The following is a 19,298-nucleotide window of genomic DNA, read 5'->3' on the forward strand; positions in this document are numbered from 1 at the left end:
TTCTTTACTGCTGCGCCACCCAAGAAGCCCAGATTTGGTTAATGGTGTTTATGTGGCCCTTCTGTATCCTGTGCCCAGGACGGACATCACTAATCAATCACAGTTCTTTTTCTGGCTCAACCACAGCCTCCTTCTAGACACAGCAGTCTGGGTTAACTCTCACCATCCCAATGATATTGCACAAAAGTTGAAATCTATTCACCATCTCTGCTTTAACATTTCAAGTCAGGAGGACTCAGCAGAGGTACCTTGGGAGAGTTCAGAAGCAAAGAGTGAGCTCTCCTGTCCATATTTTTGATTTTGTTCTGAGATGTCCAGGAGAATATGTACTGTGAGAAGAGGAAGACAGGGCAGTGGAGAGGGTTAGGCATTAACGGTAGAGCTGTGGAACTGGAATTCATCTCTAATTAGGCAGTTATTGAAGGCATGTGGATAGAGAGATGTCTTCTAAGAGGGTGAGTAGATGGGGAAAAGAACAGATGGCTTCTTGCCAGAGGATAGGAAACAGCTCACGATGCCGAAGCAAGAAAGTGAAGAAAGTTAACGAGAAAAAACTGCATTTCCTTTTCTGAGGAGTAAGGCCATCTCTCCAGCTCCCAAAATGGAATCCTCTGGAACCTTATGGAATGGCAGTGCTGGTTTCCTTACAGATGACAGAGACTAATGCTATTGATGTCTTCCTTTTCGGTCTTGGATATAACCAGGGTTTCTTCCACTGGTGACGCTTTGAAGGAGCATGCCTGTCTCCCTGCAGCCTTCCACTCCACATCCTGCTTCCAGTCTTGGCCTGGCTCACCCATCCTCCTCTGTCCTGCGACATCTCTCTTCTCTGTGGCTTGGTCCCATCCCAGCTTACCGTGCAGAGGGAGGGCTAGGTACCACCCACGTGGCCTCGTCTTGCTGATAATTACCTTGACGAATCACTCTGACACCCTGGTTTCTGGGGATAATGATTCCTGTAAAGTGAAGGACACCCTTTCCTTCCAGTGACCTGGATTACCCTCTCGTAAGGAAAGTGCCCAGAGCTTTGGAGTGACTTTTCCGCATCAACTCTGAGGCTGAGTTGCAGTGAGGAAATCTCCCCTTTTAATAGGGGAAAATATTGCCCTCGTATGTCTTTATGCTGTGCGCTTGAGCCTAATGCTCACTTACCAATTCGCCTTTATAACTTCCATACTGAGTGAATTAAGTCCTCCATGTGGGTAGGTATTAAAGAAGTGATAAGTGCTTTATAATTCAGTAAGGGGTGGCCTGGCCATTTTGTGTTTTCCTAAGGAAATTGACCACTCCGAGGGCAGCGCTCTCAGGCCCCCTGGGGCCAGCTGCTCTCAGGCACAGAGCTTGCACTATTGGATTACTCTCAGGCCAGTGGCTCTGGCCTAGACCCGACTTTCCTTCTTGCTCAAGTTGTCTCCTCCAAGGCCCACTGCGGAGAAAGGGTCAAAGCTAGTGTCCCTCCCTGCCTCAGGCTGTTTCTGCTTCGGATCAAAGACTTCCTCTTCCTCTCCTGGTTCAAAGCTGAGATGTCTAGGAGGGCCTGGAGGTTTTGTGATCAATGTGCTTTGAGTAGACGAGAGAGGACTGTCTCCAAGGGGCCACAGGGCTCTGTCTCCTGCAGGCACAATGTGCCTCTTTACCCCTTTGTCTCTTCAGATAGTTGGAGAACATGCTGGTTCTATCAAGACATTGGGGGCCACAGCCTTTTCATGACTTGCTGCAAGGTCCCAGGGTTCTGAGGAAGAACAGTCATTCATTAATTTGTTCCTTTAAATCTTCCACTGTGTACCAAGAACTGGGCTGAATGTTGTGGATATAACAGCAAACAAGATAGACAGGTTGCCTGCCCTCAGAGATCTTGCATTCGGTTGGGAGAAAGATACAATAAACAAGTAAACACGCACATGAGGTAATTATAGATTTTGGCAAACAATATAAAGGAAATAACTAGAGGAACATTTCTCAAGCTTCACACTACTGACATCGTGAAAAAAGTGAAAGTCACTCAGTCACATCGACTCTTTGTGACCCCATGGAGTATGCAGTCCGCAGAATTCTCCAGGCCAGAATCCTGGAGTGGGTAGCCATTCCGTTCTCCGGGGGATCTTCCCAACCCAGGGATCAAACCCAGGTCTCCCGCTTTGCAGGCAGATTCTTTACCAGCTGAGCTACCAGGGACATCTTCGACATTCTTTGTTGTGAGGCACTATCCTATGTTGTAACATATTTAATAACATCCCTGGCCTCTACCTGGAGAAGGAAATGGCAACCCACTCCAGTATTCTTGCCTGGGAAATCCCATGGACAGAGGAGCCTGGCAGGCTACAGTCCACAGGGTCACAAGAATCGGACATGACTTAGTGATTAAACCACCACCACCTGGCCTCTACCCACTAGAGATCAGTCATGACAATCAAAAATGTCCCCAGACATTGCCAAATGTTCTCTGAGGGCAAAATCCTCCCCTGGCGTAAGAACGCTTGATCCAGAGGAAGGTGACACAGAATGTCTTCGGCTGGTTGGTCAGGGAAGGTCTCCCTGAAGAGATGACGTTGAAAGGGAATCCAAGTATTTTTAAAGGCAAAGTCAAGTGCAAGGTCCTGAGAAGGGGGAGGGAGCTTGATGTTTTGAAGACTAGAAAGGAGACCAGTGAGACTAAAGCCAAGTGAACAAAGCTAAGGTTAGTTTGAGCTGAGGAGGGAGAGGGATGAGCCAGACATGGAGGATCTTGCTGGCTGAGGTGGAGACTGAATTCCATCCCAAGTACAGAAGCCATTGGAGGCTTATTTTTGGGGGGGAGAGGGTGGAAAAGAGGGGAGTGATCTAATTTAGTTATTTTTAAAATATATATATATTTTAATTTTGCTGTGCCAGACCTTAGTTGTGACACATGGGATCTTTGATCTTTGTTGTATGCGAGATCTTGTTCCCTGACCAGGGATTGAACTTGGGTCCCCTGCTTTGGGACTGCGGAGTCCTAGCCACTGGACCACCAGCGAGAACACTGGTTTATGCTATGAAAAGCTCATTCAGGCTTCTGTGTGAAGACAGGTTTCTTCAAGTGGAAGTGGAAGCCGTGGAAGCAGTGGTCATGTTTTGGAGGCAGTGGTCTTTGAAAGAGACGTGGCAGCCTGAGTGGTAAGAGATGATAAGAGTGGAGATGGTGGGGGGTGAGCAGAGCTGATGATCTCCTGTGGAGGTGGACTTGCTGAGGTGTGGGTGTTGGAAGGGGGAATCAGTCATGAAATTTGACTTGGACAACTGTGTGGCATTGGGGCCATTTACTGAGACGGAGGCACCCAAGTGGGAGAACAGCAAGGATTGGTGTTGCTGATGTATCAGGGAAGAGCTTGGAGCTCAGTCGGGAGGTCTGACCAGAGATACCTTTGGGCGCATAGATGGTATTCACAGCAGAGCACCTGGGTGAGCTCCCCATGGCTTGGTGAGGGTGAGACCTGGAGATTCCACCACTGACGGATAAAGACTATGGAACCAGCAAAGGAGACTAAGAAGTGCTAGCCAGGGAGGTGGAAAGAAATCCAGCAGAGAGTGAGGTTAAGGGATTCATAGCGAAGAGAATGTTTTCAGAAAGAAAGAGTGGTTAACTAGGTAAAATGCTGCTGAGAGACTGGGAAGCTAAATGGCAGAGTAGAATTTGCCAACATGGAAACCACTGGTGACCTTGACAATATCGTTTTGGTGGAGTGTGGGGATGAAGACAGATTGGGATGAAGAATCAAAGGGAGATGAGGAAGGAAGGCCTGGGAATGTGGGCAATTTTTTAGAAAACATTTGGCATATGGAGATGGAGAGACATGAGTTGGTAGCTGAAGAACATTGAGTCTAGAAGATTTTCTTTGAAATGGGCTTACCTTGGATGTGTTTATATGCTGATGGAAAAATCTAAGAGAGGGAGAGTGAGGGGACTGGGATGAGAAGGAGAAAAATGGAATGAGCCCTGGAAAAGGCAAGAGTGGATGCAGGCAGGGGAAGGCCCACAGGGGAGCTAGTAGAGGGCTATCCATTTCAGCTCCACTGTTGATCACTTTGAGGTTCATCCATTCATTCAGATGTCACTGAGCATTTGCATGGCACTGGGGACACAAGCTTTCAGGAGACTCATATTCTGGTGAAGGCCATAGTCATGTGGCGGAGGGAAGGATCGAAAAGATGTGCTTAGGCACTGAAAGCATTTCCACCTCATCTGCTCCAGCGTGTGGTGAGAGGAGGCCCTGCCCACTGCCCCACTCCTGACCCCAATGGCAGGCAGTAGACCTGAGATCTCTCCTGGAGGTGGGGAAGTCTGGTCCATGGGCCCCCTGAGACCGCTGGGATCACCCCATCTCTGGGCTCTGCAGTGACTCCTCAAGTTGCCTGTCCCCATTTGGGATGTTGAATCATGTGCCCTGGGCCACATTCTTCTTCAGAGATCAAGCTGAGGGTTTCTGTGAGTTCAACTGCTGAGCAGGGCCCAGGGAGAGGCCCGTGCAGGTGCTGTGCCTGGAAAATCTCTGGCATGAGTTAGGGCATCCAGGTGGCTACTTAGCACCAATCTGGATGACACCTGAGTATTTACTTACCCTGGGGTAGCATTTGAGATTCTGGAGGTAAGGGAGTTGGGAGTAAGACAGAGAGGAGCTCTGTTCTCATGCATCATAGTTCTAGGGACACGACAAACACGTAATCAAATAATCAAATAAGACAATTACAGATGGTTATTAAGGGCTGTGAAGGACATAAACAGGGGCTTGCGCCAGAGCAGCTGGCGGGGAAGGGAGGGTGGGCTCACAGAGGAGTCGGCTGGCTTCTCCGAGAAGGTGACCTTGGAGGGGAGGCCTGAGAGATTAGGAGTCAGGGAAGAGCGTTTCCTGGAAGTTCTGATCAGGAATTAGCCTGGTAGGTTTAAAGAACAGAAGGCACAACCCTGTGGTCGGGGCTTGGAAAACCAGGGGGATGTGTTCAGGGAGGAGACCATGGAAGCAGCAGTGAGATCTTGTGGGCCACGGCCTGGGTTATGGATTTTATTTTAAGGAGCAAAGGAAGAATTTGGAGGGTTATAAGCAGGAAAGAGGAGGATTGTGCTGGAGGAGAGACTGTTGCGGGAGGGTGAAAGCTGGGAGGTTAGCTCAGAGGTGGTGGCCGTTTGCAGTTATAGGCAGTGGCTCCCTGGCATGTGGATGTGAAGGCAGCAGTGAACATGGGGAGAACCAGACAGACTGGCGAGGGGCAGGCCACTCTGGTCACAGGCTGGGACCTGTGCAGGGCAGCCTGGGCTCCCCAGTAAGCTGGCTGAGCCCCCAGATGCATGCCTTTGACCGTTCCTCTGTTAGGAGACACCACATTTCAGCAGATGGAGAGCATAGGTGTACACACAAACAGCCCCCGTTCCCGGCATGAGTCTCAGAATGGATCAGGAAGTCGGCACAGATGCTGTTGCCTTCCATCTGTTCACCGCATGACCTGAATGTTCCTTTCTGCGGTCCCGGGGGTGCCTGCGATGTGGGGCTGTTTCACCATGGTCCTTGGTGGGCAGCTGCTTGTAGAGCTGGTGTGCTCACATGCTGGCATTCCGGGGATGCCAGCCCAGGAAGGCTCCTCAGGCATCTGGTGTTCCCTTTGACACCTGTCAAGGGAGGAGAGCTGAGTAACTTGGCTGGTGCTATCCGAGGCCGTTCTTCCCCAGTCCTCTGGTGCTTGAGTTCCATGGAGCTATCGCTCCAGACGGTTTGTTTATAATGCTTAACATATCAGATAATTGAAGGCTAATGCTTCTGTCTAGGTCACTAGACATAATAGGCCTGGATAACAAATCAATTTTCTCCTTGCCCCGCAAGGTTGGGAAGTCGAACATTCAGCATATTCCTGGTGTGTGTGCATGGGTGTGCATGTGTGTGTGAGTACGTGTATGTGCACACTCATGCATCTATGTGCTCTAACACTGACTTATTAGAAAATGAGATTCCAGACTAGTTTCCCCAGGTACCCAATTCTATACTTCAGTTTGGGCCACTGTCTTAGATTCAAGTGAGAAGGTGATGGGAGCCCCATGTCTTACAGGGAACAGGGACATCTGCAGATGAAAGGATAGGATGTCTGTCCAGCCTTGATATCCGAAACTCCTGTGTTCTTGGAGGACTGAGTACTCATATAAAAAGCATCTGAGAAATGCCAGTTTCAGCTACCTCCTGCCAGGATACACCTCCAAGAATGGCAATAGGAACATGTGAATTATGAATTAACAAGAACACTTACTTATCTGGCTAGCTCAATCATCCAGAAAGGGTATGTGAAACAAAGTAAGAATACAAGGGCAAATATCTGCCTGTCTCTGTGTGTGTGTGTGCGCACACATGTCCATGCATTATTTTTTTCATATTCTCTTAAATTCTTATCCAGATTTCTTACTACTCTGACTTAAGGCACAGTTCCACAGGCAGTCATAGGGTCAGCTCTGATTGACACTAGTGCTGGGGGTCAGAGCTGAACGGAGGACGTGGGCATGGCCTTGGCTAATCCTCAGAGCACATGGATTTCCTATGAGGAAACTGAGGTCTGGAGAGGCTGGAGTTACTAGTCCTGAGGCATCCGGTTTCCAAATTCTGGATGTGGGTGTTGAGTGTCCACTGTTATTTTGTTTCTTATTTATTTTTATTGAAGAAGGACAGGGAAACCTGGCTTGCTGCAGTCCATGGGGTTGCAAACAGTCGGACACAACTGAGCGACTGAACAACAATAGTTGATTTACAATGTTGGTAATTCTTGTTGTATAGCAAAGTGGTTCAATTATATATATAAATAATATATATATATAAATATATATATTATTATATCAATTATTGGAGAAGGCAATGGCAACACACTCCAGTACTCTTGCCTGGAAAATCCCATGGATGGAGGAGCCTGGTAGGCTGCAGTCCATGGGGTCGAGAAAAGTCAGACACGACTGAGCGGCTTCACTTTCACTTTTCCTTTCATGCATTGGAGAAGGAAATGGCAACCCACTCCGGTGTTCTTGCCTGGAGAGTCCCAGGGACGGGGGAGCCTGGTGGGCTGCCATCTATGGGGTCACACACAGTCGGACACGACTGAAGCGACTTAGCAGCAGCATATCAATTATATATATATAAATAATGTTATATATATGTATATATAATATGTTATATAGACAGATAGATAGATAGATAGATGGGCTTGCCTAGTGGCTCAGATGGTAAACAATCTGCCTGCCATGCAGGAGACCCAGATTTGATCCTTGGGTCAGGAAGATCCCCTGGAAAAGGGAATGGCAACCCACTCCAGTACTCTGTATTCTTGCCTGGAGAATTCCACGGACAGAGAAGCCTGGTGGGCTATAGTGCATGGAGTCACAAAGAGTTAGACACGACTGAGCAACTAACCCACACCCCAGCCCCCACACATATATCTATTCCTTTTAAAATATTGTTTTTCCATTATGGTTTATCATAAATTCTTTTTTTTTAAATTGGAAGATAATTGCTGTGCAATGTTTCGTTGGTTTGTGCTGTGTAAGAATGTGAATCATTCTGTGTATACATATATCCCCTCCCTCTTGAGCTTCCTCCCAACCCCGCACCCCACCCCTCTAAGTCATCACTAAGCACCCAGCTGAGCTCAGGGTGTCCACTCTTGATCTCTGTTCTCCTGTGGACTGCAGAGCAGCATGTTAGAAGGGCCCTGGGGTCACAGCGTGATAGTAAAGAAGAGCCAGAAAATCTTTAAAAAATGGAAGCAGTAGCCCTTAGAATTCAGGCATCATTTCAGGATAGGATCATTTTGGGCAGGGATTCAGGTTCTACCTACTTCAGGAGCCTCTGAGCCTAGCTCAGAGGGACAGGTAAGTTGATCACAATGATCCAGGATCTTCAAGAAAATGTTCTAAGTCACGTTCTGTCTGTTTTGTTGTTGTTTAGTCTCTAAGTCGTATCTGACTCTTTTGCAACCTCATGGAATTGTCCAGGAGTGAGAGAGTTGCCATTTCCTCCTCCAGGGAATCTTCGTGACCCAGGGATCAAATCCACCTCTCCTGGAAAAAAAGTCTGATGGTTTCAAACATAAACAATTTTGAAAATGACTGCTTTGCAGCAAACACCAAAAGTCCCCTGGCCAGCACCAAAAAGCTTGCCTCTAGGTCACAGCATTCTGGTGAGAGAAGAGAAACAAAAGCCGTGGTTCTCAGCATGTTCCTCTGACAAGGATACTCACTACTTGAGTGGAAATGAGGGAGTGTTTGGCCCACTGGACCATGGCCCAAGCCAGGCTACACATTCTGGAAGCAATAAGGGTCTCTTCTCACCAAACTCTGGCTAGAATCCACTTTGTTGTTGTTATTCAGTCGCTAAGTGTCTGACTCTTTGCGACCCCAAGGACTACAGAACGCCAGACTTCTCTGTCCTTCACCATCTCCCGGAGTTTGCTCCAACTCATGTCCATTGAGTCAGTGATGCCATCTAAATGGAATCCACTGCCTAATGCCTTTTCTCTCCACCAAAATTTATCTTATATTTATTTCTTTTTATTTATTTATTTTTAAATTGGAGTATAATACCCACTCCAGTATTAACGCCTGGGAAATTCCAAGGACAGAGCCGCCTGGCGGGCTACAGTCCATAGCGTCACGAAGAGACATGACTGAGCACACACGCACACACATAATTGCTCCCAATGTTATGTTAGTTTCTGCTGTATGACAATGTGAATCAGCTCCATATATATATACATATATATATGTCCCCTCCCCCTTGAACCTCCCTCTCACCCCTCTGAAAAGTGAAAGTGTTAATCGCTCAGTGGTGTGTCCAACCCTTTGCGACCCGATGGACTGTAGCCCGCCAGGCTCCTCTGTCTATGGGATTTCCCAGGCGAGAATACTGGAGTGGGTTGCCATTTCCTCCTCCAGGGCATCTTCCCCGCCCAGGGATCGAATCCGGGTCTCCCACATTGCAGGCTGATTCTTCACCCCTCTAGGCCATTACAGGACACCGAGCTGAGCTCCCTGTGTTATACAGCAGCTTCCCACTAGCACTTCGAAGGCCTCTTCATCGCATGAGAGTATGAAAGGTTCCATGCAGACAGTCACCCCAGTGGCCTGTCCCTGCCCCCTCATCACTGCCCTTCCCTCATGCCACAGAATCACAACACTCTGCCGAGCTCTGCCAGGAGCCAACGTGCAGCATTTTTCCAGGGAGAGGAAGGAAGGAACTGAGGCTTAGTTCATGAGAGCACTGAGCTCCGGAGCCAGAGCTGAGCTTAATGTTACAGCTCAGAAAACTTCCATAAGTTCTTGGTGGGGGACCTTTGGTCAAAGCACCTGCTCCTTCCAGGTAGACTTGGGAAGGACAGAGTCACTCCCAGTGGATCATCAAGCATTTATTCCTGGAGATAAACCCAATCCACAGCTGCTTTGAACCCCTGTAGGGATGAGTCAGAGCACAAGCGAAATACTAATTAACATGTGTGTGCATGGGTGCGTGCATGTTAAGTCCATTCAGTGCAACCCTTTTGCGACCCCATGGACCATAGCCCGCTAGGCTCCTCTGTTCATGGCATTCTCCAGGCAAGAATACTGGAGTGGGTTGCCATGCCCTTTTCTAGGGGGTCTTCCCAATGCAGGGATTGAACCCGCATCTCTTAGGTCTCCTGCATTGGCAGGTGTGTTCTTTACCACTAGTGCCAGTCACTAATTAATTAAGCCCCTGTTAATTAATATATTCATAGAGAATATAAAAATCTTTTGCATTAGAATTCATCCAATTGTGCTTTTGTACCATCACTTCCTCCTCCTGTTTGGCTGGGGCCACTATGGTAATGAATTGGCAATCTCCAAGCACATAAAAACTAGACGGTGCAGACTGTGGTCTTTATTTTAATTAAAAATATGCCATGTGGATATGTTTAAGAGTTGTTTGGATCTCCAATATTTAAAAGTTAAACACAGAAAACTCTAGAACACTGCAACATCCAAGTCCGTCCAACACCGGAGCATTAAGCTGGTTGTGGAGGCTCATGAGAGGGGCAAGGCACCGTGCACCTGGCAGAGTTTTCCTCCTCACCTGGGTACCCAGACAGATAAGGACAAAGGTGGGACAAAGGAGCATCCTGCCTTTCTTTAGATGCAGCAGGCCCAGTATTTCCTCATCTTCCCAAGCTTTTCTCTCTCCTCCCTGCTGTCAGATGGCTGTTATTTTTCCCTGTGATCCCTCACTGCTATTAATGAGCTGCTCTTCATAACCAAATTTTCCAGACAACAAAATTTAAATACAGCACCTCTGCATGTTCAATCTCCTCACTGGATGTTTCTTCGTTCGCTAAGATGCATTACACACCTCCTTAACTTTTGAAGCAAAGTAGATAAGAACATGGGGCTTCCCTAGTGGCTCAGCGGTAAAGAATCTTAGACAGAAGCATTCTATAATAAAGCAATGTTTCCCATCCTGAATACTATGGACATTTGGGGCAGATAATTCTTTGCTGTAGGGATGCTGCCTGGTGGCTGATGGACTGTTTAGGAGCATCACTGTGGATGCTGGGGTCCCTCCCTGACCCCCAGTGTGACCATCAAAAATGTCTCCATGCGTGTGTGCTCTGTCACTCCAGTCGTGTCCCACTCTTTGCGACTCTATGGACTGTAACCTGCCAGGATCCTCTGTCCATTGGATTTTCCAGGCAGGAATACTGGAGTGGGTTGCCATGCCCTCCTCCAGGGGATCTTTCCGACCCAGGAATCAAGTCTTTCCGACCCTGGATCTCCTGCATTGCAGGCACATTCTTTACTGCTGAGCCACCAGGGAAGCCCCCAAAATGTCTCCAGACATTGCCAAATGACCTCTGCTGGGCAAAATCGCCTCTAGCTGGGAACCACTGAATTCAAGAGACTAAAGTGGAGGGAATTAGAGTAGGGGTGGGAGTCTAGAGTCACACTGAGGCAGGGCTGCAAGTCTTTGCGGGGCCACCACCGCCGCACGCTCTGTGCCTGAGCAGACAGATGTGGGGTCTGGGCTCCTGCAGACCCACGTTGCTGGCACCGCTCTGAGCTCTTGAGCCCTGCACTGCAGTGGCAGGCGAATGCGATGCTGCTGCTCGGAGGGGCTGGTGCAGCCTGTCATCCTGGGAGAGGGTGACCAGTGACTGCCCTGCTGGACAGGGCTCAAGGGCTTAACCTGCCTTTAAAAACACAATCATTCTTCTTGTTGTTGTTTAGATAGTAAGTTGTGTCCCACTCTTTTTGTGACCCCATGGACTGTAGCCTGCCGGGCTCCTCTGTCCATGAGATTCTCCAGGCAGGAATACTGCAGTGGGTTGCCATTTTCTTCTCCAGGGGATCTTCCCAGGTCAGAGGTAGAACCTGAGTTTCCTGCATTGGCAGATGGATTCTTTACCACTGAGCTACCTGGGAAGCCCTCGGCCATTTGTGATTGCTTTCCAGATGACAGAATCCATGCTCCATGAAAACAATCTGGACAATCCAGGAAAGCACACCAAAAGAGGTCACATGTAATTGTACTGGGCCAAGGGAACCACTGTTCTCCATGAACCAAAGAAAAGCAGACCTCTCTCAGACTTGGTCTTATTTATTTATTTTTAGAGCCTGCCTTTTCCACTTAAACTCATGGCCTCTGCATTAGCACAAAGCAGCCAGTAGAGTTATGACCCCTGGGGCTGGTACCAAGTAGTGAGTCACTGGGAAAGCTTGGCAGACACCCTGCCCATGTCAACGGCAAATGTCAGGCTGCACCTTCGCAGTTCTGCTCTTCCCTGAGAACTCGCTCAGCGCTGCCGTCTGTGCATCTTCTGACGCTGTTTATAATTTCAGCTCGAACGGTTTTCCTGGAGGTCAGGAATGACAGTTCTACTGCCCCTCCACCCTTCTGCCACTCAGAGTTTTTATCAATGATGGCTGAGAAGTGACAACTTCCAGCAGAACCAGGCTGCCCTTTTTAGCATGAAAACTGAAAAAAGATTGCTTGGCCTCTGCAGAAGTGAAAGTGTGAAAATGTTAGCTGCTCAGTCGTGTCCATGTCTTTGTGACCCCATGGACTGTAACCCCCCAAGGCTCCTCTGTCCATGGGATTTTCCAGGCAAGAATACCGGAGTGGGTAGTCATTCCCTTCTCCAGGGGGTCTTCCCAACCCAGGGATAGAACCTAGGTCTCCTCCACTGCAGGCTGATTCTTTACAGTCTGAGCCATCAGGGAAGCCCAGCCTCTACAAAGCCCATGGTTAAAAATAATCATCACAGTGGGCACTCCCTGAGGACTTACTCTGACCCCAGCTGCTGTAACGGCTTTTTAATGTAACGTTCAATCCTTAAGTCCTTCTTATGCTGGAGGTATTCTATTATTCCCATTTGACAAATGAGGAAACTGAGGCACAGAGAAGTGAAGAAACCTGGATAGGGTCCCATAGATAGAGGTAGCGATGGAGGCAGGATCCATATCCTGGCAGTCTGGCTCTAGGCAGGGGTCAGCAGCCTTTTTCTATGAAAGGCCAGAAAGTCAACATTTTAATGAGCTTCTGCAACAATGACTCAACTCCATTTTTGCAGGGAAAAGTGGTCACAGATAAGAGTTAATGAGCAGTATAAACATGGAGATTAAAATTTCTTATGCTTTTCACATGTCACAGAATAGGATTCTACTTTAGATTTAAAAAAAAAATGTAACAACTATTCTTATTTCTCAGGCTGTACAGAAATGGGTGGTGGGCTGGAGTTTGTAGTGGCCAACCTAGCTTTGGAGCACCAACTCCTAATCAAACCGTTGCTATAAAAGTGCCATTCCCTGATGTAGGAAAATTCAGACTCAAAAGAAAGTCCGAGGGGCCATATGATATAGACTAGAGAGCCCTGTGCACCAAGGACTTCAGCCATCAGCCTGCCAAGTCTCAGTGAGCGCCTCTGCCGGGGAAGGGTCATTTGTAGGCATAAGGACAGGAAGGCTGAGAGAAGTCAAGTATTCGAATGCAATAATGATTGACAACTCAGCCATAATAAAAACACGTTTCTGGAATTCTAATGTGGGCTCAGAAAACTGATTTCATTTATTTAAACAACTTGATCGACAGCTGCTTGTTGGGAGCTTGTCTGAAGCTGGGCTCCCATGAATGGATACCCATCGGTAGGAACACTGCCATCTGTTAACACTTGGTGGTTTACATGGACTGAGTGGATACCCTGGGTGGGGGTGGGGCTGGCACAGGTCCTTCTGTTCCCTCTGGCCTTCCTTCTCAGCTGACATGAAGCCAGGGTCCCTGCCCTGGCCAACCCAGACCAAACAAACTGTCCTGGGGCCATGTGGCTTCCAGGAGAGAAGGCTTTGGAGAAGGAATTCAGTACCGACCTGGCCACCTGGCCCATGTCCCCAGCAGATGCTAATGTGTCTGGCTGCTTAGCAGGGGCTCCGAGAGAATGTGGTACAAAAAGGGCTCTTGGCATACCTTGTCGCTGCGTGGCTCTGAAATGCTTCCAGAGGCCCTGGCCACTGCCTCCCTGTGGGCTTCCTGGCTCTGGTCCCACCTGATGGCAGATGGCAGAACCACGGGTGGGGTGGGATCTGGGAGGGGATGTCTGGGGAAGGTGGCTGTCTTTTCTGTGCCTTGGGTATCACTGTCCCAGGGTGAGCTGTCATGTCTTTCCCCTCCTCTCTAAGAGGATGCTTAGAATTTGGGGGCACTGATGGGAGAGTCAGATCCCAGGAGGGCAGCGGGAGGCCTTTTTCTGTGGCCCCCTGGAGCTCCTTGGGGGTGGCGGGTGTGTATGAATGGCCTCCTCTCAGATGACTTTGGAGCTGGAAAGGACCTTGGTAATCAACAGTCTAATGCAGAGGTCCCTAACCTCCGGGATCTAAAGCCTGACGATCTGAGTGGAGCTGATGTAATAATAATAGAAATAAAGTGCACAATAAATGTAATACACTTGAATCATCCCCCAACCACCCACCCTCTCCAGTTGATAGAAAAATTGTCTTTCACAAAACCAGTCTCTGGTGCCAAAAATGGTTGAGGACTGCTGGTCTAATGGTTCTCAACCTGGACCCCAAAGCAATAATGTAGGATGTTTGTCCCTGGTGTTTTGTTGATATATATGTATATATGTATATATATATATAAACCAAACCAAGGAAATCAAATCCATACCCATGACAAGCCCTTCCATGCTAACAGTACTTTCGAGAATTCCTTTGCTTTGGGCTGGAATTTGTCTGCTGGGTGAGTCAGCACTGGTTTATGCCCATTGATTAAAAGCTCTGGTTAACAGTGATTTATATCTTGGATTAGCAAATCTGAGAAGATAAATTAATTATTGCTTAATAAGTGTGTGTGCTTGCTCGACACATGTTTAGGGAGCTAAGCATGAAATCTCTCAGGAGAAAGTTCTAAAAGAAGATCTTTGTGAAGAGATGGGGGGAAAACTGCTGATCTGGTGTAACCCTCTCCCCTTATAAATGAGGACACCAGAGGCCCAGAGTGTTGAGAGCTCATGCTCAAAGCCATGGCTGCTAAACTCCCAGAGATGAAGCTGGAATCCGGCTCCTCGAATGCCAGTCTCCTGTTCTTTCTGTGACACCCAGGCCTTTGGTCATGCCTCCTTTGTGGAGTTGGTTCTGCCTTATGAAGCCACTGATGTCCTTGAACTCCAGATGAATTGGGTCATGGTAACCAAAGGAGGCTTCACTGGTGGCTCAGATGGTAAAGAATCTGCCTGCAATGCAAGAGACTCAGATTTGATCCCTGGGTTGGGAAGATCCCCTGGAGAAGGGAATGGCTACCCACTCCAGTATTCTTGCCTGGAGAATTCCATGGACGGTGTAGCCTAGCGAGTTACGGTCCAGGGCGTTGCAAAGAGTCGGACACGACTGAGCGACTAACTTTCACTCTCACCCAAAGGGGATCGTCAGTGTCTGGCCCCTGGGGACCCTGAGGTAGTGTGTGTTCCTTCTGGATTTTTCCACTCAAAAGCCATGTTCATGAGCAAGCTCCCCCTAGCCCCTTAAAAAAAAATCATGTCATTTGTGTTGTTTTTGTGGGCAAGAATATAGAAAATGAGCCTGTCTTTAAAAAAAAAAAAAATTCCTAGAAATGGAAAAGAACTAAAAGAGAATGGAAAGAAAGTGAATTAGGAAGATCTGCAGGGAGGATGAATCTCAAGAATTTAAAGAGTAGTCTTTCTAGAGCCCGGGGGATGTGGGGACATTAAACTCTATCCGTGGGCTCAGAACTTGGGATCCCCCAGCAAGCCCATCAGCCCAGTGGTGTGTGAGGCCCCGCGCAGAGAGAGAATGAAGCAGGCTCAGAGATCACTGGGGACTTGGTGGAGTGCCTGGCTCATGGGTGGCTGCTCCAGGACTTAAGCACAGGTCTCTGGCACTAAAGCCAGCATCTTTCCGGTGACCCCTCTGCTGACCTGAACCCCGCCTTTCCTCCCTCCCTGCAGACACATAGAGAACTGGCGCGGTCTGCACACACTCAACGCTGTGGACATGGAGCTCTACACTGGCCTCCAAAAGCTGTGAGTTCACCGGCTCCCAGTGGGGGTGGGGGCAGGGGTCAGGGGTCAGGATACAACCTGAACCCATGTCCCCTGGGTTAGTGCTTTCCTCAGTCCTGTGCTGGACTGATGGTCCCCAAGGAGAGGGTTATTTCCAGTCACCTCCTCCTTTGGATTCAGTGCGAGTGACTGCAGGGGAGCTGGGGTGGGGAAAGGGAGGAGGCTGCAGTGCTATAGTTGCTGGACCGCAGTCTTATCCACCTGCTAGGATGGGCACATTTCTCACCCTCACCCCGGTCCCAGTGGGATGTGAGCTCAGATCCTGCCCACTGGTCCTGTAGTCCTGTCCCTCAACGGGACGACAAGTGATGGCTGGTGAAGAAGAAATGCATTCAGTTTACAGAGGCGGCTGTCGTCCACCCTTGGCCTCACTGGCTGTCAGCCTCGGCCCAGAGCATAGCCGTATCTCTACCCTGTAAGCTCTGCTGACCCTCTTTTCCTCTCTCTCTTCAGGACCATCAAGAACTCAGGACTTCGGAATATCCAGCCCAGAGCCTTTGCCAAGAACCCCCACTTGCGCTATATGTGAGTAGAGCTGGGTCCCGGCCGCAGGGAGTGTGTGGGTGGGGGGGGGGTGGGGGCTGGCATATGGCAGGGAGAGAGAGTCCTGGCTGGTGAAGCCCGAGGCCTGAGATCTGGACCTGGCTTCGCTAGTGTGTGTCTTGGGGCAAGTCCCATCACTTCTCTGGGCCTCAGATTTTTGCCTCTTAAGATGACGGTTTTGGATTTGATGATCTCTGAGGTTCCTATAGGAACATAAAGCCTGAGACTAGGGGGTTAGTTTGTTCACTTTTTATGATGAAATTTGCAACTTAATGGGAATGTAAATGAGAGGAAATTGCCCATATAAGTGTAGTGTGTCATGTGAATACTACACTTTAGAGACCATTTGTAGGTCTGTAAGTGTGTGTGTGTGTGTGTGTGTGTGTGTGTGTGTGTGTGTGTGCGCGCCTGTGTTGGGGTGGGGTTGGCTGAGGGAAAGCAGGGCCAGCCCAAATGTCATGTCTAGATAGATCCTGGGTTCAGTGGCGAAGAGCTCTGAAAAGCAGAGACACCAGTATATACAGTCATACCGCTTTGGGATGAGCTCGAGGTGACCTGGCTCTGGTGGGATCCTGTCTGTCGGAGCCTCCTCCTCCTGCCTCTCCCCTCCCACCACTGCCGTGTGTGATGGTGGTAGGGCCTCCGCAGGCTCAGCTCTGCCTAGACCCATGCAGATGGAATCTCACGAGCTTAGTGCTTCCTCTCTAAGCCTAGTTCTGGGCTGAAGACTCTGGGGTTTAATGGGAGGAACACCATTTCCTGGGGAGAGACGGGCTTGAAAGGAAACCTAGAGCCAGCAATTAGGGAAAATGCCAACACACCGCATCCATGGGGGTCCTTGGTATTCGGTCAGGTCTTCATTGCGGTGGTGGCCATCTTGGACATCTATGGGGCATGTTCTCCAAGAGCAGAGATTCCATAGGAACCAGCGGGGTGGAGTCTACTGTATTTGGCCAGAAAATGGAGGAATGGTGTGCAGATGAATCTTTCCTTCGGCCACGTGAGAGTTGCTCTGGTGCAGGCACTTTGGACTTGAAGGGCATCCGGCTGCATAGGAACCTCACAGGAAGAGGCAGAGCATCCGAGGGAAGTGGAGGGGAGGTAAAGGAAGAGAAAAGATTGTGGAGAATTGTGGTGGGTGAGTTGTTTCTCCTTTGGGGGGTCCTGGCCTCACCCTGGGCCTTTGTGTATTTTTCCAAGCACCTAGTGAATGCTTAGGGCTTCCCTGGTGACTCAGCAGTAAAGAATCCACCTGCCAATGCAGGAGACACAGGAGATGCGGGTTCGATCCCTGGGTCGGGAAGATCCCCTGGAGGAGAGCATGGCTACCCACTCCAGTATTCTTGCCTGGAGAATCCCAGGAACAGAGAAGCCTGGTGGGCTACAGATCATAGAGTTGCAACAGAGTCGGACACGACTGAATCGACTGAGTACGAGTGAGGGCTTGATAAGTATTTTTCTTTTTAAATCAGTGATTGCCACCCCTGCTTTGTGCTGAACTTTCTTTCCTCCCTTTGGACATGGCACACTGCAGGGCCATTACTCAGGGTCTTATGTAGTATCCGTGGGGGACCGAGTCCCCCACTACCTCCCACCGCAGCCGTCTCAATTATTTGTTGCCCCCTTGCCCTGGTTGAGCCTCTGTGGAGGGATTCTCCTGATGTGTGTTCTTTGCAGCTGGGGGTGTAGCTGAGATCAGAGGAGGGTCTCGGACCAGATGTTGCAGGTGTTTATTTTACTGGGGATTTGACTTTCCGTGTAAACTGTCCCAGGGGATGAAGCTTTTGACCTCTGAGAAGTCTCCTTTTCATGCTAATTCATACCAGGGTCACAGAGCCAGATGCCCACAGCGGACCAGTGGAGACAGTGGAAGTTGGGGGCCACGTGTTTCCTCTTAGGGCCAGCCTGTAAACAGTTCTAGCAGACTGCTGCTGTAAGGAGGTGGGGCCTTGGATTGCCAGATTTACTGTGGGTTTTTTCTTTTTTTCAAGAAAAGCTGGAGGTTCAGTGAAACCTCTCAAATTTTAAATACTGACACTAAAAATAAAACCTCTCAATGCCATGGGCCAGGTAGCACGACTCTGTGGACAGAATGTGACATATGGAATGCCAACTTGGGGGCTGGGGTCAGACTTGGGGAACAGAAGCTGCCCACACGGGAGAGGCTCTGTCCCTTTAGATGGCAGTGGCTTAGTGCTCAGAATCTGCCTGCTCACCTGTCACCTGCAGCTCTATGGGCAGTTGAGAGGGTTTCCAGACGCATCGCATGTCCAAGGGCTACAGAGGTGGGGGGAGGCATGCAGCTTGGGTTCCAGGGATCTCTGAAGTGGGTTGTACTAGAACTTGTCTTTGGATTACCTTGAGATCCCTGAAGAGGGCTGTGACCCACCATCTCTTTTGAGATGATCTGGGTCTGCTGGCAGCGATAGGCTGGTGGGGCTTTGCAAGATTCCCCAAGGCTTTGGGGGCAGGAAGGGTGTCAGTGGAATAGGTTCTGATGATACCAGTGAACCCTCCCATGACCTTGGGCCCCGTTTCCTCCTGGACACACTGGCCAGCTCTTGCCCAAGTGTTGTGGTTGGCTGCAAAAGGGCCAGGAGTGAGACAGGTCACCGTCAGTCCAACCCCAGTTTGGGCCTGTCTGCATGTTAGGGAAAAGCTGGATGCTCAGATCTATGTGATAGGGTCAGCATCTGGCCCAGGGGCTGCTGGAGGAGGAGCCTGGGGGTCCCAGAGAGGAGAGTCAAGAGGTCTAGCCATGTGCACTGGCTTCATCGATGGGTTCACTTATTAACTTTTCCCATTTACAGAGACACACCCCACATCTTGACTGAGTGAATTTCCCGGCAGCTCCAGGACACTTTCTCCTGGCAAATGGGCCAGGTTTCTCTGCTCTCTCACAACATCTTCTATTTCTGTCCTCTAAGTGCATTTACAAGTCTTCAGGCCCCAGCTGAGCAATCACAAGATGGTCACTTACTCCAGCACTAATTACTGAGCTCTGGCTTGGTGGCTTTTTCCTCCCCTTCTTCTTCTTTTTTTATTTTTTTTAGGGTGATGGCTAAGTCTTTTCTTCTCCCCTCTGTACACAATAAGAAGCAGGAAGTGAAATCATTGCCTTCTGTACTGATGTCAAGTTATCCAAGTTGTTCTGATTGGTCCAGCTGTCCCGCACCTCTAAGCTGCTGTTGCATTAG

General features: G+C 49.2%; 1 protein-coding gene across 2 annotated transcripts in view; it reads left to right on the forward strand.

Annotated features, from left to right (window-relative positions):
* Nucleotides 1-19,298, forward strand: part of NTRK3 (neurotrophic receptor tyrosine kinase 3) — a 424,805-nt gene that overhangs the window by 68,196 nt on the left and 337,311 nt on the right. For both annotated transcript variants that reach the window (XM_081552009.1, XM_081552010.1), the window contains 2 exons: nucleotides 15,445-15,519; nucleotides 16,012-16,083. In XM_081552009.1, coding sequence (XP_081408135.1) covers nucleotides 15,445-15,519; nucleotides 16,012-16,083 — 147 coding nt within the window. The remainder of the gene's footprint in view (nucleotides 1-15,444; nucleotides 15,520-16,011; nucleotides 16,084-19,298) is intronic.

Source organism: Giraffa tippelskirchi, chromosome 12, assembly GCF_054371585.1.
Source record: "Giraffa tippelskirchi isolate mGirTip1 chromosome 12, T2T-mGirTip1v1.2.pri, whole genome shotgun sequence".
Classification (NCBI taxonomy): domain Eukaryota; kingdom Metazoa; phylum Chordata; class Mammalia; order Artiodactyla; family Giraffidae; genus Giraffa; species Giraffa tippelskirchi.